Consider the following 24347-nt stretch of genomic DNA (forward strand, 5'->3'; position numbering starts at 1 on the left):
TGTCTCCTACCCACACTTCCATTTCTTTTACGTGTGCCTTCAGGTAAACCTTAAGGCCAAAAGGTTACTGACAGTATCTCATGAGAAAGCACTTAAAAGATTGATCTGGCCATACACCTAGTCTCCTTTGCTTTCGCATAATCTTTTTCTCTATTCCTCAATTTGCCTGGCATATACTTACATCAACTCCCACCTACTAAATCACCCGACACCTTTATCTTCCTATTTTAAAACACAGTATATGTAGACACAGAATTACAAATAGATCCTGATCTTTAAAAACTAAAACAAAAATCAGGAGCAGGGAGTAACTTTAAGGGTACTATTTATCATCTTGGGTCCTCCGAACATGGATCAAGAATGTACATTTCCAAGGGTACCCAAAATGATCCATATTCAATAGAAGTTAAAACTGCTTAGTTTTACTAGATACAGTAAAAAAAAAAAAAAATCTAAAAATTATCCACACTTCTACCATAAAAGTCTTTCCATAAATGTAATGAGTTTACTGAAGTTTTTAATGCAATGCTAGGCTAGAATACTGTGTATCTGTATTCCAGATCTATAACTTTATTTTCTTTACTCCATAGAAGGAATCAAACTTTGTCCCAGATTACAAATCTCATTAACTCTAGAGAATCCTGAAACAACTTTTCTCCCCATCTCCTAAAATTAATAAAGCACACAATGCATCTTTGTAGTGAGAAAAAGGAAAATAAGATATCAAACGTTTTTGGCATATGAAAATTTATTACTGTGTTTTCACCATCAAAATTTATGATCTTGGTCTTTCTTTCTTGCCTTTGTATAGAGCCAAAAGAGAGACATTGGCTACTTTGACAACCTTAAAGCGGACTCCAGGAATGTCACCAACAGCATGACCTTTTCGACCAAATCCAGCAACCAGAACTTCATCGTTTTCCTGCAATAAAATAAAAAAATTACTTCTGGTGTCAGCGAGTCACAAAAATATTCATACGTAGAAACTCCCATTCATTGGATAAAAAACTGGAGGAGGCCACCCCAATTGAGGTGAATAAGCACTCACCTCAATAAAGTTCAAGCAACCATCATTGGGTACAAAGGCTGTGATTTTCTTGCCGTTCTTGATCAGCTGGACCCTGACACATTTCCTGATGGCTGAATTTGGCTGTTTGGCTTCAACTCCTCTGAAAGATAAATTAACACAGCAGAATGAGCTGGCTTTCTGAAAACAGACACATTTTACCACCTTAAGCAAGAGCTTGTTAGAAACTGCTTCTATCTTTTCAATCTAATCTTAAATAACTAAAGTCCTGTGATTTCCACCAAGTTTTTCCTCAGTCTGTTTCATTAGTAGAATGAGGCAATCTTCCAGTCCCTTTAGTTATAAGTTATCTTAGATAATTAAGAATTAGAGCTAGAGAGTCCAGATTCAAATCATGACTTACCACCAAATTTAACTGACTCACATGAAATTGCCATTTTTAATGTAAATAACAAATACCAGCAAATTCACATCTCAGTCTTATTAGCTATATGATCTCAGTCACTTCTGACACAACTCTCTTCACCTCATTACTTTGAATTCCTCGAACTAAAAACAAAACCCTGATAGCTGGCAAGCGCACTTGTTAATTAACAGTTCCCACACATGATGAATGTGTTCATTTATGTCCCTTATCATTGCAAGTTTCTCCTTCAGTTCCTCCCAAGCCAATGGTGAAATTAAAACACTTTACCTAATTCCCAAACACTAAATTTATCAGCTGTTAAATGCAAAAGTGCTTTGCAATTTTACCCCTAAATACCCAAACGTGATTACACAAAACCCTACGATTACTCCCGTTAGAAGGAAAATTCAATAAATGTAATCGTCTCGATTTTCCATAGTAAAATAAACCTAGAAGGAAGCAATGGATTTCCACTTACACTTTTTCCAGCACAATTCCCTTTGCATGGGAAGCACCTCCAAAGGGGTTGGCCTTCAGGGCTGTGCCCAAATGGGCTTTCTTGTACTGTTTATCATGCCACTTCTGGTCTCGTCGGTGACTACGGAGCTTCCTGGCAGTACGAAGTCCACGACACTTGCCTAGAAATTAAAGAATTTTAGTTCTTCAGCGAGAAAACCCACCTACTTCATGTTTTACATCTCTTAAGGCACTAGCGTCACCTGGACTAAACCCTTAAGCCAGGTTGGCTCTCGGAACACATCTCGGCCGGTGGGCCAAACATTTGGCTTCAAAATTCCCCCTGAAACGACTAACAAACGCTAGGAGGGGACACAGGCGCTCCGGTGGGTGCGTCTTCCCAAAGGATTAGGCCCCACGCCAAGCCTGGGAAGCAGCGTCGGCTTGTGTCCCGCGGTAACGCGTCCCCGGCGGCTTCCGAGCCGCGTGGGCCGCTTCTGCGCCTGGCCATGTGCCTTCAGAAGCGGCGTCCCCCTAGCTCTCCCGCATGGGGTTCCCCCCGTGGGATCCTGCCCCCAGCTCTATTCCCATCCGCCAGCCCGTCCCCGAGAACCCAGATCCCGCCCTCGGCAACCCTTAGACCGGTCAGGAGCGCTCACCCATCCTGCCGGCGGCACCACGGGCCTGAGCGAAAGAGAGAAGCGGCACAGGAAGGAGCCACAAGCCACCGCGAGCAAGCCCCGCCCAACCAAGGACCCGCGCGGCTGTCTGCGCAGCGCCTGACCTGAGGCTGCAGACTGTCCTTTGAGAATGACTCGATTGCACCACCTTACTGAGACAGAATCTGAGTCTTATTTAATTTTCGTTAAATTCAGAGATATCTAATTTGCACCGTTGCTTATTTCTTTTTCACGTGCGTGCCGGACACAGGAAGGACGAGGACTACCAACCCCAGAATGCTTTGCACGAGGCCCGCTCACGGCGCCTGCGCTCTCGGCAAGTTACCGGGCCGGGCTGGGCGGCGCGAGGGCTGAGGAAGGCGGGGTCGCTGGGCTTGCTCTTACTGGGAGTAGGCGGAGTGGCGAGGAGGCGGGGCCCTCCGAATAGAGTTTGGGAAATGAGATTTAGGAGACTTAACTCAAGCTCGCAGGGAGCATAGTAGATTGTAAAATTTAGTGAGGCAGTTTAGGGTAGTAGTTAAAAACCCAATCTTTGGAGTCTGACTTGGCCTTAAACCCTAAAGCTGCCATTGACTGGTTGTGCAACCTTGGGCAAGTCATTTAATTAGCTCTTCAACCTCAGTTTCTCTTGTAAAATGAACTAAATATGAGAATTTTCTGGCATGTTGGTTCACTTGGCAAATATTTTTTGTAAAATATCTTCTCTGTGCCAGACACTCCCGTAGGCACCCGGGATACAGCAGTGCAGAGAGTGAAAGTTTCTGCTCTTGCAAAGTTTATATTCGCAGTGTGAGGGGACAGACAATATAGATAAGTACGTTTACAAATAATCAAAAAGATAATTTCACATAATGACAAATACTGCAGAGGAAAATATACAACTGGGTAGGTAATAACGATTTGGGGATGGGGGTGGCTACTGTAGATAGGATAGTTTTAAGAAGGCAGCTCTGTGGAGATTACATTGGAGCTGAGAGGTTAAAGACAAAACAATCAGATAAGTATAGGGGATAGGGCCTTCCAGGAAGGGGGATTCTCAGTAAGTTGAAGAAGTGAAAGATCAGTGAGCAGTGAGTGGAGCTCGGTGAGTGAGGAGGAGCGTGGCACTAGATTAGGTCTATTCAGGGACTTGTGGACCCCATAGACCATGGTAAAGCCTTTTTCTATTTTTCTGGTGATTGAGGGCCATTGTAAAGTTTTGACCAGAGGAGAAACAAAATAGGATTTGTATTTTTTTATAGGATTACTCTGGCTGATATGAAGAGAAAAACAGATGAATGTGTGAGGCCAGTTGGGGAGGTGTTGCAATAGTCCAGGTGAGAGATCATGACTACTTGGAGCCTCAGTGGAGATGGTAAAAAGTAGTTGGATAGAGCCAAAAGGATTTGCTAAGGACTGTAGGATGTGAGAGAGGAGATAATTATGATGCCATGATTTTGACCTGAGCACATAGGTGACTTGTGGGGTTGTTTACTGAGTGGGAAATATTGAGAGAGGAGATTTTGAAAGGGGAAATGAAGAGTTGTGTTTTGGATGTGTTAAGTTAGAGAGGTATATTAGGCATGTCTATTAGGATAGACATATTTGGATGTGTTAAGTTAGAGATGTCTATTAGGCATCATTTAATATGATATAAAGTTCAGGAGTCATCAGTGAATAGATACTATTGAGAGCTATGGGTCTGACTGTGATCACTTAGGGGATGATTGTAGGTAGAACAGAAAGTTTGGAGGCTAGAGCTCTGGGCCACCAAAGGTTACTGTTATGGTAGATAAGGCAGGTGAAGCAAAATAGACAAAGAGTGGCTGATGTTACACTCTATCCCATGAGTGGGGAACCTTTTCATGTTGGAAGCCTGCATTAATTTAGCTGTAATCAAATAAGGCCACATTCAAGAAACTTCAATTATATTTTATAAAAATCTAACTACTAGGCTGGGTGCAGTGGCTCACGCCTGTAATCCTAGCACTCTGGGAGGCCGAGGTGAGTGGATCGCTCCAGGTCAGGAGTTAAAGACTAGCCTGAGCAAGAGCGAGATCCTGTCTCTACTAAAAATAGAAAGAAATTAATTGGCCAGCTAAGAATATAGGTTAAAAAATTTATCCAGGCATGGTGGCTCATGCCTGTAGTCCCAGCTACTTAGGAGGCTGAGGCAGAAGGATTGCTTGAGCCCTGGAGTTTGAGGTTGCTGTGAGCCAGGCTGATGCCATGGCACTCTAGCCCGGTTAAGAGAGTGAGACTCTGTCTCAAAAACAAACAAACAAACAAACAAAAAACCCAACTAACTACTATGTGCTTAATAATTTCAAAAAATGAAAACAATTTTAAAGCTCACTAACCTTATAATGGTTTTGTTGTGTCTGCTTTTTGTTGGAAGCATTTGAGTATTTGGTTGCAGCATGGATCCTCTAGATGGGTATCAGTTATTTGTGACTTTAAGAGTGTCTTGACTTGGGTTAGGTAGGAGAATGTAGATGTGCAGCAATAAGTGGTTGAAAAGCAAGAAAGCATTTTTTGAGTATGTTGCCAAAGGCATGAGTATTCTACTCCATTTTTCCATATTTCAATTGGATCTTTCTTAGCATTAAACAATGACTTTAAAATGTCATCTACTGAGAGCTCAATCAATTCCATCTGTAGCTCTTTAGGTGTTTTGATGGTATCAACTAGGTGAGGCTGAAATGCTAATTTGAGTATGATGTGATGTTTCTCAACATCAGAGAACCTTTCATTGTGTTCTCCAATTAGTATGTCTGTAACAGCTGGGTATTCCTCAAATGATTTGCATATATCATCCTGCTCATCAGTGACCTCTGCTAACTGGGGAAAATGTTCATCCGAAATTTCCTTTTGAAGAACAAGTGCTTTGAAAAAAGAAAGCTTTTTTTCCCAGAATGCTTAGATGTTTTGCCATATATCATATGTAGACTTGGTTTTAACTTGCAAAGACATATTTAAGTCATTTTGATTTGACGTGATCTCACACAGAAATGCTGCATTCCTATAGAAATCTTCTTTCTGTGATTCACATTGCTGATTTTGTTCTTCATAAAATTTAGCTATTTGTTCTTGCAGAGATAAAATTTTGGCTAACACCTAGCTGTCCCTGTGATAGCCAACATGATTTAGAATGATATGGCAAATCCACACTGAATACCTCATCTTTCAACTTTAGCCTGTTACAAAACTACCTTGTTGCATTTGCAAGAATATAGTTAGCAATACTTATAACTTGTTGCAAAGTGTCACTTAAAATGGTAGCTTCAGCACAGAGATTTTGCTGATGCAAGATATAATGAAAAGAAATGAGAACATCTGGATCTGTTAATACTTTTTTAAATCTGTGCAATAAACCCTTCATGTTTTCCTGTCACGAGAGATACACTATCTGTACATACACTCACTAAATTTACCAAATTCAGTCCAACTTCACATTTATCTTGAAAGTTGTTGAAGATATCTATTCCCCTTGTTCTGTTTGCAAAAGTGCCAAAAGTTGAGTAACTCTTCCTCTCCCAAGTAGGTCTTGCAATGAGTAAAAAAAAAGTTAAGAATTTCTTTAAAATTATAAAAGAAAAAAAGTTGAGTAACTCTTCATAGCAAAGAAAATCTTCTTTTATGACCCAAATGAAGTATAAAACCTGTGCTGAGTTAGTAGTATCAGTTGATTCATCCAAAGTGATTGGATAATATTATTTTTCCTTCACAAAGTATGGAGATGGAAAGGTGTCATAATTAGGATATATTTTGGAATTAGATCATGAAGGGAAGAGCAAAAGCATTGACATCACACCACCACCACCACCACCATCTTTAGTATGTATTGTTATTTTGATGCCAGGCATAGGACTGCTAAGAATTTTACATACAGTGTTTCTTTTAATTCTCAAAACAATCCCTCTGTGGTAGGTGCTATTATTAGCACCACTTTACAAAGAAGAAACAGAAGCTTAAAGATGTTAACTTGCTTAGCCAGAACATGTTTGTTGGTTTCCATATTAGCTATAAGGCGAAATTTTGATTTTTAAGTTTAGAAAAAAATGTTAATGAATGTTAAGTAAATACAATACAAAATAGGTAGAAAATAGTTTTCTAGCCAGCAAAACACCAGGAAAACTAGGGAGTTATAGTTGTTAAGACAAAAGTTTTTTTATTGTAAGTTGCAACCTGACATTTTGGGGTTACTAGAGGTATATGAAAACAAAGAGACATTTTGTCACAGAAGAATCCCATTTGGTAGCTCTTGTAATAATATTGGAAAAGTGGGAGTGGGAAGGAGAATAATGTCCCCTCTTTCCTGGTAAGTTTTCTTCCAAATAGAAGGAGTTCAGTTAGTGAACTCCTGGTTTCTGTCACTTTACTCATTCCATGCCAGGTGAGGAGGTGTGACATCCATGATAAGTTTAAAAAGCATAGTCTGGGCATGTTCAGCTTTTCCCTTTTTCCTTTTTGAGACCCAGCCTGCCCATGAATAATATATTTTACCCCATTTCTTCCCAGGCAGTGCTCTCTTCCCTACTGAGAGCCTAGTGCTACCAGGATAGTGTCAATGGAAAAGAACCCAAACTCTGTTAAATATTTCAAAGTTTACTCTGAGCTGACTATATGTGACAATGTCCCAGAGAGCCACACCTGAGGCCTTGAGCAAGTGGTCCCGCCATGGTTGGGTACAATTTGGTTTTATACATTTTAGGGAGACAGGAATTACAGGTAAAATCATAAATTAATACATGGAAGGCATAGATTGGCTTGACCCAAAAAGGCAGAACATCTCGAAGTGGGGAGATGGTTAGGTAGGTTTAAGTATTTTTTGATTTATAATTAGTTAAAGAAATGAAGCTTTGTCTAAAGGCTTGGAATGTTTTAAGTTAAGATAAGGAAGTCTGATATTCAGATACAAACCAGGACATAAAACTGAGACTCCAGTGATCTTTTAAGCAAATTGATGTCCTGCAGGTGTGGTTTAACCTTTGTCTTGCATGGCTTTATGTCCTGTTAGTATGTTGTTGTTACAAAGAGTAACTCCAAAAGGGAGGTGGGTATGTCTGACTTCCCTTCTCCTCATGCACAGCAACTCAGCTTTAAGGTTTTTCTGGGGTCCCCTCGGCCAAGAGGGGAGTCCATTCAATTGGTTGCGAGGCTTAAGATTTTATTTTAGTTCACAATAGGCTTCATGTCTGTCTTCTCGAGGGAGGGGCTAGTTACAATCCATTTTGCTCCTACTCTAATCTTTGTCTTCTGCCCTCCTTCCTGGCCTTTCACAGTGGTACAGGTGGTATTTGGGCCTCGGCTTGTCTTACCCCTTGTCTTATTTGTCAATTGGTTTAGCACTCAGGTGAGATAGGGGGACATTTTTTTATTTGATTTCTCTTAGAGACATCCCCCAAACCTGAGAAGAAAGATGGGTCTTTATATATTATATCAGTTGACGAGATGCTGATTGTTTATACGACAGTGGGCAGAGTTAGCTTTTGGGGAAGAAGAGCCAAGGATTGTAATAATGTTGACAATTGACATTGGAACATATTTAGGATGGTTAGCAATGATTCCTTGTGCTTTAGCTATTAAAATTGAGATAGCAGTTGCTATGGAAATGTGACAAGTTAAAGAAACAGCTTTAAGTGAGAATGAAGAAAGCAGGGAGGTGAGACTGATGACTCCATGCTCCGTGTAACTGCGAGTGACAAATGTTGAGTGCCTCATTTCCCTGATTAAATTATTAAACACAATTTTTCCTTTATATAAAATGAATGGAATTTCTTAGTCTTTCATTCTAGCTACTGTTTGGTGCAGTGGTTATTTCTTTTCACATCTCTTCTAAAGTGGCACTAAAGAAATAAGTGTATGTTGCCATACCATCTTAGTAATATTGAAGCCTGATCTTTAAAATCCTGTTTTCATAATTAAACCTCTATGTAGGATCTAGGGGGAATTGGCAAAGCTGTTCTTTGATACCCTTTGTAAAATTCCTGGAAGGGAGCTATAATTTTAATATGCATATTAAAAGTTATTCTCCAGGTGTTCTGGAGCTTGGCTGAGAACCAAACAAAGGAAAATATGCTTCTATTTCAGCAGGGACCTTTGAATTATAAGAAAAGAAAGATAATTTTTCTCCCTAGGAAAAAAAAGATAATTTCCCTCATTGCAATGGAATATTATGTTAGAATCTCCTTCCCTAGAGAGATTTCAGAATTAAATAGACAGATCTGTGCTTTGAGTTCATTTGGGACCAGCTGATCTTTGGTGATGGGAAGCGGCAGAGGGTGACTCTTATAGCCCTTGCATTCCACAACAAAATGAAGATTCATCAGGATTATTTCTATATTATTTAAACATGATGATATATAAATGATTATGATATATAAATATAAAAACTCATATCAAAGTAAATATGCAAAACTTTGGAAATTTTATATTATTAAGACTGTATTGCTTAAAAGACTTGAATGTCAAACAAGATTTTTTTGTTGTTGAATTATAAGAAAAAAAAAACGAGATAAAAGGAAGGAAACATAGGAAGAGAGGAAGAAAAGAAGTGAGGAGGTTCTGGGCTTGTAGCTACACAAAAAGTACTAATTTTTCTACTGATTTAAAAAATTGCTTCTTGATGTTGTTGGTTTAAGCAGTCATTACTGATTATGAGGATAACCAAAATGAATGAATTGATAGCCAGTTGATAGACTTGGTCATTTCACATACAATGGGATAATGGTGCTCATGTGCACATGAATTTTAAAATTTACTTAGGTAGGGGCTGGAAGTGATGGCTCATGCCTGTAATTCCAGCACTTTGGGAGGCCAAGGCAGAAGGATCACTTGAGCCCAGGAGTTCAAGGTTACAGTGAGCCATATCACACCACTGCACTCCAACGTGGGTGACAGAGTGAGACCTTGTCTCTAAAAAAATATAAAAATTTAAGAAAAAAAATTTAATTAGATGGGTCTTAAGTTGGAGCTTCCAAAATTTGTGTTAATTATTTAGAAAATAACTTCCTGGATTTGTTACCAAGCAGTTGTATACAATGATCCCTTAGAAACTAAGTGTGCTGGTTAATTTCTACCGAAGAATCCATTTTACTTTTGTTATAAATGGTGGCATCAAGTATAGGGTAACATCACATAGCACATATTCTCAAGTTGTGCTTTATTCTGGTGAATGAAAACTCTGATTCCTGTCTCTGTCAAGGTGGGGAGCCTGCAGGTACCTGTTAAAGAGCATTTTCAAGGGCCATGAAGGCAGGTTCCCTGTGAAGTTCAAGCCAACCTTCCTAGTTCATGCCTCTGTTGCCACACTAAATGTATCATTTAGCAAATCCTTCCAATAAAGGCTCGTTTGCACTGCAAGTAACAGAATCTCATATCAAAATCTCTTGTCTCTTTATCTATCATATACCTGCCTCTCTGTCCCTTTCATTTAATCAGCCATTGCCTGGGGTAGGGGTGGGCCACCCTCAAGCAAGGTCACTGGTTTGCTGGGAGAACTTACCAAAGGTGTTTACATTTCTGTGCATTACTGGGCTGGGAGCTTCTTGGGGGTAAGGACTGTGTATTTTTTTTTTTTAACTTTGTATTGCTGGTAAAGAATCTAGCACAGTGCCAATCAATATTTGTCAAATGCACAAATTTATTTCAAGAGCAGGCCTCCTGTCTCAATTTAGCTTGAACAACCCAGAATGTAAATATGTGCCAGTAATTTGGCATATTATTCATGTTCCAAGGAGTCAAAGGGAAACTTAAAATGAGAAACATTAACATGTAAATTAAAAGCACTTAAAATCATTTGATTTACTATCCTGATTCTAATCAACTTAGAAGTTGATTTGATGAAAATTGGTAGAAATCATGGCAGCAATTAGGCACTGAACTTGATAAAGAGTTATGCATTGGCCCCCTTCCCCACGAGGAGCAAGGAGTAGTACGTGCTATGGTATTTTGCTAGTGAACTGGTAGTGCTGCTCCCAAACAGAGGGGTTTCTTCACGTGGTGGGTATCAAGTCAATAGAAACAGCCAAGTTGGTTATAACAAGAGGGTTTTGTTACTTGGCACAAGTAATGAGCACACCAGGGGTAGTTCCCAAAGCAGTGTGTCCCTGGGCAAGGGAGTAGGGCTGGTTTTATAGTCTGAGGGTGATCTGACAGGATCTTTCAATGAGGTGATGCCAGGGTTCAATCTGATTGGGTCCTGAATTCTGCTATGGAGGTGTCTGCTTTTTAATTCAGTCCCTGCAGATAGGTTCCACCCGTGGTTGCAAGCTTGGTTCATCTGGGCATGCTCAGGTTACCAGACCTTTAACCCGGCAGTCCATGGCAACTGAAAAACAATTTACAACTTTGTTAACATAAAAGTTGAGCCAGATTGGTCTGATATGGTTGCAGTATATATGAATTGTGTCCATATCCATTTTCAAGAGTGAATTCTATGGAATACTTTTGAATTTATTTGTTTTCCAGTTATGATTGCCTGGGAGTCATACCATATGGCATGAAGTGGGAATTAATTATGTAGCATTTTTGATAGGTTCATTTATTCATACTGTACATTTTATTGAGCACCAACTTGGGCTCTAGGTGAATATTGCTCAATTAAATATAGTGCCTGCTCTCATGGAGCATGCTTTCTGATGAGGAAACACAGCATATATAAGTAAACCAAGAAATAAATGTCTCGCGGCAAATTGTGATATATGTTATGATGATGAAGGTGGACAGAATGTAGGGAGAGTTAGAGAGGTGGGAAGTGATCCCTACAGAGGGAACAGTATGTGCAAAGGCACTGAAGTACACTAGAGCTTGATGTGTTGATGTATTGAGAGGCTGAGTGCCAGCCAGTGTGCCTGGAACAAGGTCAGAAGAAGAAGTTGGTATTAACTGAGGTGAGACAGACCAGCAGGGTCCATGTCATCCAGGGCTTTGTGGGCAGATGGATTTGGATTTTGAATCACTGTGCAAAGACCATTCCAATTGATTTAAGCCTTTGACTTAATGCAATTTTTGGTCTGGAGGCATTGAATAAATAGAGCATCTTGCTAGATGCTCCTTAAGGTAAATATTAGAATTCTTAAGTTAGATCTATTTTTTTTTCCTGTGGGAACACAGTTTTATATGGCCACATATGATTATGAGAAGATAGGTTTTTTTTTTTATATTCAAGTTTCCAGGTAACATTTCCTTTAGTAATATATAGTAAATCAGAAAATGAAGCAAACCCAAGTTCTTTTCAGTTGTAAAGAAGGCAGCATGGATGCATAATTTCCTGTTCTCTTGTAGAGACTGTTGAGGGAAAACTTTCCATTTTCTGCATAAATTGTGAATGAGTCACTAACTGCTCTTTGTTCTAAAATATCTTTTTTAGGATGTTTGCATAGCAAACAGCCTTGAAGCAGGGACACTGTGTCTCCTTTTGTAGCAAAGGACAGGTTTGCTTATAGCCTTGACATATGGAGATAGTGTTTCAGAGCAAAGGGCAGGTAGGCTTACTACCCGTTATTAAAGATCGGGGCTCCTTACGCTCAGGGTTTCTCTCCTGAAATGAAGTCTACTGTGTATGCAAGCATCCTTCTGGGCCTACCTGCATCACTCCATGGGCAAGGGGAACTGACATAAACATACAGATGCTTACACCACATGCTGTGTGGTGAGTAATAAAGTCCGTTCTCTGACTCAGGTATCTTGTGTCTTGTGTCAGCATCCATAAAACCAACAGGCTAGCTTGTTAGCTTACAAGTGAATAAAATCTCAGACCCTTCACAGTTCCTGACAGAGACTCCTCAGCCATTTGAGCAGGCAGGTACAATGCCAGGCAGGTGATATCCTAATGTTCTGCAGCTTATAAGATATCCAATTAGCATTTTTTGTCACTGTTTTTCCTCACTAAAGTCACAAGATGGTCTATTCTCAATCACATCTTAAGTGTGACTTCTATTCTAAAATGCATGTGTGAAGCCTACTAGCTACTAATTATTATGCCTTGAATATTCGTAACCAAGTGGGAGAATATGTCAACAGAAAGAATGCTATGTTAAAATTTTAGGATCATCAAGGCATAAAATATATTAAAACGATAGCTCGATTTAACATTTATGATTTTGTGTGTGTGTGTGTGTGTGTGTGTCTGAAAAATGTAACCCAAGCACATTTCCATGAAAAATTCTTATATGATAACCACTAAGGGACTAACACTGGTTGGGTTCACAGAACCATTAGTATCACAATGCAGGGTTATCAAGGGCTTGGGCTCTCACTTCCTCCTGACTAGGGACTTGAGGAGTAAGCACTGCCACTGCTAACATGGGAGATTGCCAGGTTTTGCTCTGGCAGCCAGAGGAGACGTTCTGTATCTGCACTGTCCCATACAGCAGCTGCTAGTCACATGTGGCTGCTGAACACTTGAAATTTGGCTTGTTTGAATTGAGATGTATTCTAAGTGTAGATTATATACCAGAGTTCAGACTTGGGGCAGGAATGGAATGTAAAATATCTCACTAATAACCCTTAAAATTGATTATGTTTGAAATAATATTGTAGATAGGTTAAATAAAAATATTATTGAATTAATTTTTAATTTTACTTCTTTACTATTTATTTTTACTTCTTTCAATGTGACTACTAGAAAATTTGAATTACATAGGTAGCCCTCATTATATTTCTATTGAACAATATACTGTTCTAGATCTTTGCTATTTAAAGGGCAGTATTAGCATCATCTGGGAGCTTGTTAGAAGTGTAGAATCCCACACCCCACCTGACACATAAGGAATAAGAATTTGCATTTTAACAAAATCCCCCCATGTGATTTGTCTGCACTTTAATGGTTTGAGGAGCAGAGAGTCCCTAAGGCTAGGATTGCCTGATTTAGTAAATAAAAGTATAAGACACCCAGTTAAATTTAGTTTTCAAATAAACAATTTTTTAGTATAGCATGTCCCAAGTATTGAACACGACACACTTATATTAAAATTAGTTGTTGTTTTTCTGACATTTGAATTGGTATCAATTCAAGCTGGATAGCCTATATATAGTTTATCTGTCAACCTTACTAAGTCTAAACTTGTCCTGTCCAGACTTGTCTTCTTACTTGAAATTCCACAGCATCAGGAAAAGGACAGAGAGATAAAAGGAGAGAAGAATGGAAGATGGGAGAAATGAAACAACAGAGAGAAAAACCAGAAGTGTGAGGGACATTAGGAATAAGACTGGGCATGCAAAGGCCACATTTAAGGCCAGTGACCTTTTTTATTGTATGATTTTTATTCACCACTTTCTTCCTTATTCCTGCATTCCTCCACTTCCCCTAGTCATTGTGCTTATTGTCTTCTTCCCATTTTCTACGGGTTCCCAAAGGCGAGTTTGGGGAACATGGTGTGGTTGCAGAGTGGATGGTGGATGGTGAGAAGGGGAATCTCTCCGAGCCAAGTCAAACGTTCCTCTAATCCATCCTCTCCCTGAAATTTTACTTACAAATAGCCCTTTTTAGCTATCAGTACTTTATTTTTAAGAGATCAAATTTCCCAAGTGCCAAAAATGCTGACACTTTTCATTTTGGAGAATATTCTTTATTGTACCATTTTAGTTGTATTTTCTTAAAATGTAAAACAACTCATGGGGATTTTGTTGTTTGTTTTGTTTTTTTCAGGCTTTTTAGTGGAGGAAATGGGAGTATAGTCCTGCAAGAAAGGAATAACAATGAGTATATTTTATATAGCTGAACATTGAAGTAAGAAGAGGCTTTCATCTATGATCTCATTTAATCTTCATGACAATTCTTTAAGTACTTTTGCCCCCACCCTACTCGAGGAAACAAGGCTCAGGAGAGAAAATAACTTGCCTAGTGTCAGACAGCTCTTAGGGGCTGGAGCTGGGCACACTTGAAGGCTACAGCCTGGGCTCCCCACTATTCTCTGCAAATGGAGAGTCACAAATTCAACAGGAAACTGTGAACTAGGACATATATGTAAATTTAGGAAGTTTCAGAGATTGTTATTTATTCATTCACCTGAAAAATGCATGTAAAAATATATACTTCATAGACTTTGGGGAGAATTTAATAGCTTCCTGAAAAGCAATATGAAGAGTCTTACTAAGAGTTATATGACACTATCAAAACAATGCAAATTTCTAAAAAAAGTTTAACTGACAAATATATTTTCTCTAAAACTCTCCTCCCTAATAATCATTTAATGAGATAAATAATTAAAAATCTAAATATTGGTTTTACTCTATATATTAAGCAGTATCAGGCCCTTCCCCGCATCATCCCCTGATATTATACAGTCCAACAAAGCTGTGTTTTTATTGGTTGAATATGCTGTCAGTCACATGGCATGAAAAGTACTGCCTCTGCTCTGTTTGCATTATGAATTAACAGATGTGCTTGGTTTGAAGAAACGGATTCATTTCTTGATGGGAAGAAAAATCTTGTTTAGTTTTTCACTTATTTTTTTGTGTATGGGATTTTCACTAACTTTGGACCAGCTATTTTCCAGGAAGAATGTAAGGTGAGTAATTGCACATCTTTTAATGCAATGCATGTGTGAACTTCAGTGTAAGTATGAAATTAGGTGGCTCTGTGATTTCTTTATATTGTTGCATATGTACATTTGTTAATGATTCAAAATGGATAGGCTAGATCATACAGTTAGCTGCTAAAATTGTTGAGCTAGAATTTATACTTAAGAGATAAAAATAGAATCGTTATTACAAGAGGCAAGAGTTATTTGTCCAAAATATCCAAGAAACATTTGTATTATGTATCAAAGTATATATCTATAAGAAAATGAGTCCTCAAATCAGTGTTAAGGTTTCTTTTATATTTACAAGTAAATGTTAATTTCACAGTTTCTCCTGCCATTGTCATATGAGAAGAGTGTAAGAAGAAATTAAAACCTCAGAAATATATAACATGTCCCCCAAAGAAAAGATGTTCAATCACTTTAAGTAGTAGGAGATGGTAATTGCATGTGATACACAGTATTTAAAATTAACAAGCAAAATATCCATTTCTATTTCTGTTGTCCCTTTGGCTTCTTTCCATACCATACAAGGGAACATAGAGATTTATTGATAAAAAAGAATATTCAGAATCTGTATAGCAATTATTTGTGTCATGTCTTCCAATTAATTATTATGTGCCATCTCAATGAATGCATCAGGGAATTTGGGGTGAACACAAAGGACAGTAGCAAGCAGGATAATCTGGCAAAACTTGTGTTAAAGAATCCTTAAGTCACCAGCTGATGAAAGCTAGAAGTACAGGAATTTTTTTATTTTTCTCTCTCATTGTTTTCAAATCAATTGGTACTTTCCTTCAGGTTCACTTACAAATAGTAAGTGGTTTATATTCTGTAGGTGGTTAAAGCTCAGTAATATTTCCCCACCTGGGTTATACAGAAATGACTGATTTGTGTATTACACAGATGAAACATACACCAAGAATTATGACAAGCCAAATTCTGTTTTTAAGGCAAGGTTAATAGGTTTAAAGAATCTTAGCTTCAGAAGTTTCAGATCTTAGAAATCACACAAATCAACGATTATTTGAATCTAATGCTATGGCATGTTAATTCATTATGAAGGAAATAACAGTTGGTGTTTTGTGAATGTTCTTTCAAATCATGGATCTAAAATTAAAAATATCTTTCAATTCTATGGGGCTATTCAAGATTCTCAAGTCTCTAGGCAAGTTGGTTGTATTTTAAGCTGATACATGGTTCCATGGGGTTACCATTCTTCCTTTTCATGTTCCCTTCTCAAGTTGGGTTTATTTGTGAACGAAAAAAAAATCATGTATGACCTCAGATTATTCACTTTGATTTCAGAGTTTGTTCATTAATTTGTTAGTTCATTCATGCATGTAATACATTTGTAAAATACTTGGTACTTTTAAACAGCTGAGCATTGTGCTAAGTCTACAACAGGCATCGTCCCTGCTCTTGTGGACTAAGTCTAGCAGGGGGGTGCTCATTAATAAGTGATGTATATTATTACAAACAAACTTTGCAATGTACTGAGAAAGACAAGTATAGAAGGCAATTGAGGGATCTGAGCTAGTTGGAGATGTTAGGGACCATGTTCCTGAGGAAGTGATATTTGAACTGTGATCTGGAGAAAATGTAGAAAATAAGTGGGAGGATGGAGAACATTCCAGGTGGAGGGAACAGCCTGTTCTAAGACTCTTGTGAGGGAAGAAGAGACCATGAACCATTCAGGGAACTGAAGAATACTAGTGTGTCTGGAGCAGAGAGAAAAGGGAAGGGGTGAAATGAAGCTAGCACAGCTGTGGGCCATGGCGGGAATGTGGGCTTTGTCCTAAGTAGGATCATGAAGGGGCTTCATTGTCACATACACCTTCATGAAGGCATATGGCATCTGCTACTACAAAACTAAGGCTCTTGATTGCTTTTCAGGTAGTGCAGAGATCTCTTTTACTGGAAAAGGGTCTGAATATTTTAGTGACAAATGTAGGTTTAATTTTCTTAAACTGGCATTTCTCAGTTTACTCATGCAGATAATTTTTAACCAGAAACTTTTTTAGTTCCTACTTTAGTTCAGAGACTAGGTAGTGATGGAAAAATGTACATGTATTTTGTCTTTGGCTGAGATTATGGTTTTGTCTTTTTCTTTGGCTGAGATTATGGTTTCCTACAAAACCTCATTAGTTCAGGCTTGTGGGTGTGGTTAAGGCCTATCTGAATTATAGTCTGTTTAAAGAAGAAGTATACCAACATTATTGTATGTTCAGACCAGAGACTCACTAAAATGACAATGAGCCTGTGTTGTCTACTAGAAGCCTTTTATTAGTGAACACATGGGAATTTTTAATTAGTAAAGCAGTCTTGAGCCAAGTGTGTTAATGATAGCATAGCTCATTCATTAATTCATTCATTCATTTACTTTTATTCAATAAGCATTTATTAAGATTCCCTGCTAACTAGATATTTTCAAATGACTTGATAAATTTTTATCTTTTTTAAGGAAAATATATCTCATAATTTCTATGTTTTTGTTCAGTAAGACATTTAAAAATTAAATATGTTAGCCACGTATCACAAAATATGATTTTTTAATAAAGTTTAAATTAAAGAAATTTTAAAAATCTGTTTGTGCATGGTTATATTATTAGAAAGCTTGAAGCTCTTTGAGAAGCACTGTCTGGATATTTGTGCTTCTTTCATATACTGTATTAAGTTACATTTTGACTTGCACTACAGAGTTTGAAGTTTAGATAGGTGGAGATGTTTGGGCTAAAGGGTATCTTTACTTTGATGGGAAACTCACTTTTGCTACTCAGGAAATTAAATTTCTTAGTGCTCCTAGATTTGATTGAGCTCAGAGGACTGATTCATGCTAACTCCATTCACAAGAGACTTAATATAACCCAGAATGCTAATTTATAAATTTTTAAAGGAAGGTTTTTTTTAAAAAGACTCGATTAGAAAAATTTATCAAAGTAGCACGTATACATGATTTTAAAAATCAAAAGGTAACAAGATACATGTTGAATTTAAGAAAAAATTGTCTTTTAGTTACTTCTATGGGCAACTATTTTCAATGTTTCATTGTTTCTTCTGTTGCTTACTGCTTGTATTAGTCACCTTTTCTCTAGTAACAGTCTGCACATTGTAGAATCTTACAGCTTCCAATGTTCTTGCTTATGTTACACTTGACATTTACAGGTGGGTTGCCATGACCCAGCTCTAGCTTTGTTTCCAGGTCTTCTCATTTCAAGACCAAGACTGAAAGAGCACCCCTTATTTAAGCATGTCATTCTTACGACAGAGAGAGATGGCATACTCAACGCAGATACCTGCAACACTTCTGAAGAACTGCCACACTGTTGCTTCTGCTCCTATTCCATTGGCCCAACCAAGACACATAGCCAAGCTGGATGATGGGACAGGAAGTATTCTCCACCTACAGGGAGGCACTGCAAGTCATATGACCAAGTGGGAGGCAAAATCCTTTTATGGAGAAGGGAGCAAAGAGTTGGGAACAATCATACAAATCCAACATACTAACATAATATTTAAATATTATGCACAATTTCTCAATTTATACATTTTAGACCTTTTCTAACAATTTCCTATTATTATTGACAAAATTCCTGTCTTAACAATGTCCTCATGTTTCTTTCCTTCATCTTCCACCCATCCAAGATAGTTACCTGACAATTTTAAGTTCAATTAGTGCTTGCATCAGTGTGACTAAGTATATATTGTTTGCTGACAAGCCAGTTAGTAGACTATAATTGTTTCTTCTTTTATTTTTTTTTTTCTTTTTTGGTACAATTCTTTCCGTTTGTCTTGAGATAAATATGGCCTTTTTTCAGTTGCAATTTCAAAATGTGCATATTCCTAGTTCTTTTCACATGTTCCCTCATCTATAGGTACTGTAGTCTCTCAAATTCTCTTTTCACTCAGAAGTCTCCCTCTAGGTCTTTTCCTTTTTTCCTCTTGCTCTGATCTGTACTGATTCTCTCTAGGTCTGATATACAATGGTTATTCTCAGGTTTCTCTTGGTGGCTCTTCTAGTTAGATCCACTGTCTGTTAGATCTTGTGCTTTCTCTTTCTTAGTTTTCTCCCTTATTTTGTAGGAGCATGTCCTCCATTAGCTTCCTGTGAAATATGAGAGATACATTGTCTGAATCTTTGCTTGATTCTTGTTTTTTATTTCTGGAAGCTAATAGGATATTTTCTTTATCTTTGGCTCCAAAATGTTACAAGTACTTTAGCTCACAAAAATCAACTCAAAATGGATCACATACCTAAATGTAAATGCTTAAAATTTTAAACTTCTAGAAAAAACATAAAAGAAAATCTTTGTGCTCTTGTGTTAGGCGAATATTTCTTTTAGACACAAAAGCTTAGACTATAAGGGGAAAATAAATACATTGGACTTTATAAAAATTAAAATTTTTGATTTTTGAAAATCATCATTAAGAAAATAAAAATGGAAGATATAGAATGGAAGAAAATATTTTCAATGCGTATATCTGACACAGGACTTGTATCCAGAATGTACGGAGAAGTCTTACAACTCAATCACAAGAGGTCAATGAGTTTAATTTTAAAATTGAGGAAAAGATTTAAACACACACTTCACAAAAGTAAATATATAAATGATCAGTCAATAGGCACAAAAAAAGACATTCAATTTCATTACTTATCAGGGAAATGAAAATTAAAACCACAATAAGATAGCAACCCACAGCATTGGAATGGCTAAAATGGCTAAAATTAAGTGGATTGATGATACCCAATTTGAGCAAGAATGTTAAGCAACAGGAAAGCTTATGTACTGAAACTGATTGGTACTTTCAGGAAAAGTTACACACTTCTATTATATGACTTGGTCATTCTACTCCTGGGTATTTATTCAAGATGAACAAAAACACATTCTACACAAGCTCCTATAACTAATATTTTAAATCTTTATTTGTAGTAGCTTTGAACTAGAAGCACCCTAAATGTCTATCAATGTATGCATAGACAAATAAAATGTAGTATGTTCATACAATAAAATATTTCTTAGCAGTAAAATGGAATGAACTACTGATACATATGACAATATACATGAATTTAAAAATCATTACAATAAGACTGAAAGAAGTCAATAAAGAATGCATGTTATATGATTCTATTTATGTACAATTCTAGAAAATGCAAACTAGGAGAAAAAAAAAAGAAAATGCAAACTAATCTGAAGTGATGGAAAGCAAGTCTATAGTTACGTGTGACTGAGAGTGGAGAAAATATCTCTCCACTGCAAAAACAGGTGGGGAAACTTGTGGGTGTTGTATATATCCTATCTTTATTGTGGTGGTGGTATCATAGGTATGTGCTTCTGCCAAAACTCATAGTATTGTATAATTAGCATAAATGCAATTTACCGTACATAAATTTTACCTCAATAAAGTTGATAAAAATTAATGAATAATTGCATGCATGCATGAATTTATTAATAGCAACTAGTGGGCATTATAGTCGCCAATTTGTCATCTTCAGAAATTTTCATTAGATAATAGAGGCTGTATTACAAAGTGAATGGTGCATTTAATTTGTAATTGGTTCCATATAATTAATTCTAAAGCACTTTACTATGATATTGATTTAGTAACTCTTCAGCTACAATTATGTTTTGCATACATATCATGACATTTAATATATTTATCCAACTCTAAAAATGTTGAATTTATATGACGGTGATATATAGAGGCCTTGGATAGGAATTGTTAAGCATAGAGTTTCATTTACATTCTCATATACTACAGGTACAACTTATGTAAATCTTAAAATGTGCAATAAACAAACTTAAAATCTTTAGGATATTTATGACACAATTAGAGATTTAAATGCCAAAGAATATTTAATGTTAAATAATTATCAATATTTTCTAGATGTAATTGTGTTATTATTTTTGTAATTTGTCATATTTTCTTCAAAATTATATCATGAGGGAAGTAGGTGAGTTTATAAGTAACAAAAGATTGGTTATAACCTGATAATTACTAAAGCTGAATGATGAGTACAGACAAATAGGGAGGTTTATTATATTTTTCTATTTATATTTGTATATGTTTGAAATATTCCTTGATAAAAAGTGTGTATATCTTCTAACTTAGCAATTTCACTTCTAGGAATTTATCTTAAGGAACTTTTCATGGGTATAAACAAACAATCCACAATAATGGTCAATGCAGTATTGTTATAATGCCACAAAATTGGAAATAATTTAAACTCTTGAGAATTTAAAAATTTAATTCAGTACATTATGATACATTTTCATGATGTAATGCCATATGACATTCAAAAAATGTATCAGAAAAATATATAATAACTTGAGAAATATTTGTAATTATTTTTAAATTAAAAACAATTTGTGGGCTTCAAAACAGTATGTTCACAAAAATCTTAAATTTTATAAAAAGTAAATTTTATAAAATTTTATAAAAAGTAAAATTACATATGTGATGTGGTATGTATATGAATTTGTGTTTATGTGTGTATGGAGAAACTAGAAGGATGTGTATCGTAATTTATATCCTCATAATTTTCAGAGATATGTTTTTGGCCATTGAGTCTGTCTTATTTTTTTAGGGTTGGATATTTTGGCTTTAATATGTTAACAGTGCAATGTAGGGTAAAATTTCACTGTAAAATATTTTATTATACTTTATTATTTGGTTATTATTTACTGATTAAAGCTCTGTCTAGCATACTGCTCAGCACATAGTAGGCTCTTATACTATTCCATGAATAAGGATCAGGGTTGATTTAAAATAATTTTTCTTTTTTAAATTTTTTCTGTATTTTTCATATTTTCTTCAAAGAACATGTATTACTTTTTAAATCAGAAATTCACTATTAAAAATGGGCAGTTTTGACAGGCTAAGTAAGGTTCTGCTCCTCTCCTTTGAGATGTAATAAACTGAAATATACTTTTCAAAATTGCACGTAAAATCTGAACTGTAGATATTTGTTCAGCATCTTTTAATTTTTTGTTTTTTTTCCCCCTGATTTCAGTTCTCCAACATCTTCAAGTAAAGAAGTGGTTATAAAGAGTGGTAAGACTCATAATTGCCTCCATGATTCCACGGGGGGGATGGAAGAAGGGCTTTTTCTGTGGTAGACTTCTCTGACCAATGGTATTTGTACCAGGAGTCCCTCATGTGAAAATCCTTTAAATTAATGTATTCTAAATTATGAGCCCAAAGAGGTTCAAGCCTGTTCTGTTTCACAGTGCTTAGCATATTATTGTCACTCAATTATACTATATAACAAATTGATGCCATTTAGCTTTGGTACTCACATCATTATTTATTTGACAGATCAACAGAATAATGAAGATATGAAACCAATCCACAATTTTACAATACCAATCACACAGGTATGAATATGTCAGGAAACTAGATTTTAATCCACATGAAAAAAAATGTAAACATATTTCAATTATGTCAGAGCTACTGTGAAAATATATATATAATAATTAATATTAATTAGAATCTTGTTTAAAATTTTGGGGGGGTGTATTATGGAATCTTTTTGTTTGTTTGTTTTTGAGACAAGGGTCTTGTTTTGTTGCTGGGGCTAGAGTGCAGTGGCTCTATCACCTCACTGTAACATTGGTTCCTGGGCTTAAATGGTCCTCCAGACTCAGCCTCCCAAGTCCCTGGGACCACAGGTGCACACCACCATGCCTGGCTAATTTTTCTCATTTTTTGTAGAAAAGGGGTCTTGCTATCTTGCACAGGCTAGTCTTGAACTTTTGGTCTCAAGCAATCCTCTCACCTTGGCCTCCCAAAGTACTGGGATTATAGCAGTTAGCACATGGTCTATTGGAATCTTACAGTTGAGAAACACCTAAAATACTTAATTTTATTTGCTTTTCTATATTTTCATTAAGATATTCAGTTTTACTTTTGTTGCTTTCTGAATAGGATCACTGTAGTAACAGTTTATATTTGCTTAAAGGTAAGCCTGGGTTGCTGCTCTCTGTTAGCTAATTTTTCTTTTATCTGTATTTACACTGGAGTAACTGGTTCACTCTTTGTATTGTACGTTTTATGGGTTTTAATAAATGTATAATGATATGTATTTACCATTACAGGACATGAATTAGCTCTTTTATTTCTAGGAAGCCTTTTGTACCATAGATACAAATTCATTTCTACAATTTATTTTATTTGATTAATTAGGCTCTCAACTACAATCTGAGCAAAGAAGGACATTTAGAAAAAGAACCTTGGAATTCATTCAGCTATCATAGCCCAGTTAATGTCTCCATGGGTGGAATTCCCTGCATTCTCTTCTGGGCCAAAAGAATCACAGTTAAATTTAAGAATCAGACCTGGCTGGACCTTACAGATGAAGCATTTGGTCAGAAGGCAACAGTGGACACTAGCAACTCAAATTGCAGTGAAGAAAGTGCCTGGTAAGTTGATCTCTCTGCTTGAGGAAGCCCTTGGGGCTGTTGCAGTCTGTTACCTGTACAGATCTAGTATTTTTGTCATTTCAGAAAAAATAAGTGGGCTCCTTTGTATATGACCCTGACACACATCTTTGAGGAAGTGTTTACAATGTCTAAAATGAAAGTCAGAAATCTGACTTTTTGAAAATGAGGGTTCCCAAACTCATTCTCGAAAAGAGAAAAGAATTCCAGGCTTGGTCTCAACTCCAAATGTTAGGTGTCAATCTACTTTTGTCCCACCAGGGAAGAAATTACATATCCCAGCAGTGAGTGAAACACATATTCTAGTGGGTGAAACACAGCCAGGACAAATGTTTGACTCTAGAGGGGGTTTCTGAAATTGTGGAACACCCGTCTGTTTGCAAATGTGCAGGGGTACCTTTGAATGGGCAAATTTCAGAGAATTCTTTAGGACATTATAAAATAATTAGAATAATTATTGACATGAGCAAATTAAACAAATATCCCTTTCAAAGAGCAAATCAATTTCCAATGTCTTTCTCTGCTTTTCAGCCATCCAAGCAAATATTTTTGTTTTTATTTATTTTTGTCTGGAGGGAGGAAATCTGGCACTTGCTTTCTAAAAACCTTCTTTTCAATATTTGTTGGTATTAATATAATAGATGCTTTTGGAAGATTCTCTGCATTTGTTCTGGCCTGGTTTAGATGGGTAGGATGCTTTTATAAACCATAACATATTGTGTGTGTGTGTGTGTGTGTGTGTATTCTTTTTATATTTTATATACTTTGGCTGGAAACACCTTTTTATTCCTGAACTCCACTTCTCATTTAAAAATTCTTGACAATGGGTGAGAA

The 24347-nt window shown here is 36.6% G+C and overlaps 1 protein-coding gene and 1 long non-coding RNA gene across 3 annotated transcripts in view; one reads left to right on the forward strand and one right to left on the reverse strand.

Annotated features, from left to right (window-relative positions):
- Positions 1-730: 730 nt before the first annotated feature.
- Positions 731-24347, reverse strand: part of RPS23 (ribosomal protein S23) — a 477290-nt gene continuing 453673 nt past the window's right edge. For both annotated transcript variants that reach the window (XM_012784374.2, XM_076008153.1), the window contains exons 2-5: positions 2549-2586; positions 1912-2071; positions 1049-1169; positions 731-922 (exon numbers count right to left, since the gene is read on the reverse strand). In XM_012784374.2, coding sequence (XP_012639828.1) covers positions 776-922; positions 1049-1169; positions 1912-2071; positions 2549-2552 — 432 coding nt within the window. In that variant the 5' untranslated portion in view covers positions 2553-2586 and the 3' untranslated portion in view covers positions 731-775. The remainder of the gene's footprint in view (positions 923-1048; positions 1170-1911; positions 2072-2548; positions 2587-24347) is intronic.
- On the forward strand, positions 22081-23471 carry LOC142873803 (uncharacterized). Its single transcript, XR_012921775.1, has 3 exons — positions 22081-22128; positions 22393-22451; positions 23260-23471. It is a non-coding gene; the product is annotated as an uncharacterized LOC142873803 (long non-coding RNA).

The sequence above is a fragment of the Microcebus murinus genome, chromosome 11, assembly GCF_040939455.1.
Source record: "Microcebus murinus isolate Inina chromosome 11, M.murinus_Inina_mat1.0, whole genome shotgun sequence".
NCBI lineage: Eukaryota > Metazoa > Chordata > Mammalia > Primates > Cheirogaleidae > Microcebus > Microcebus murinus.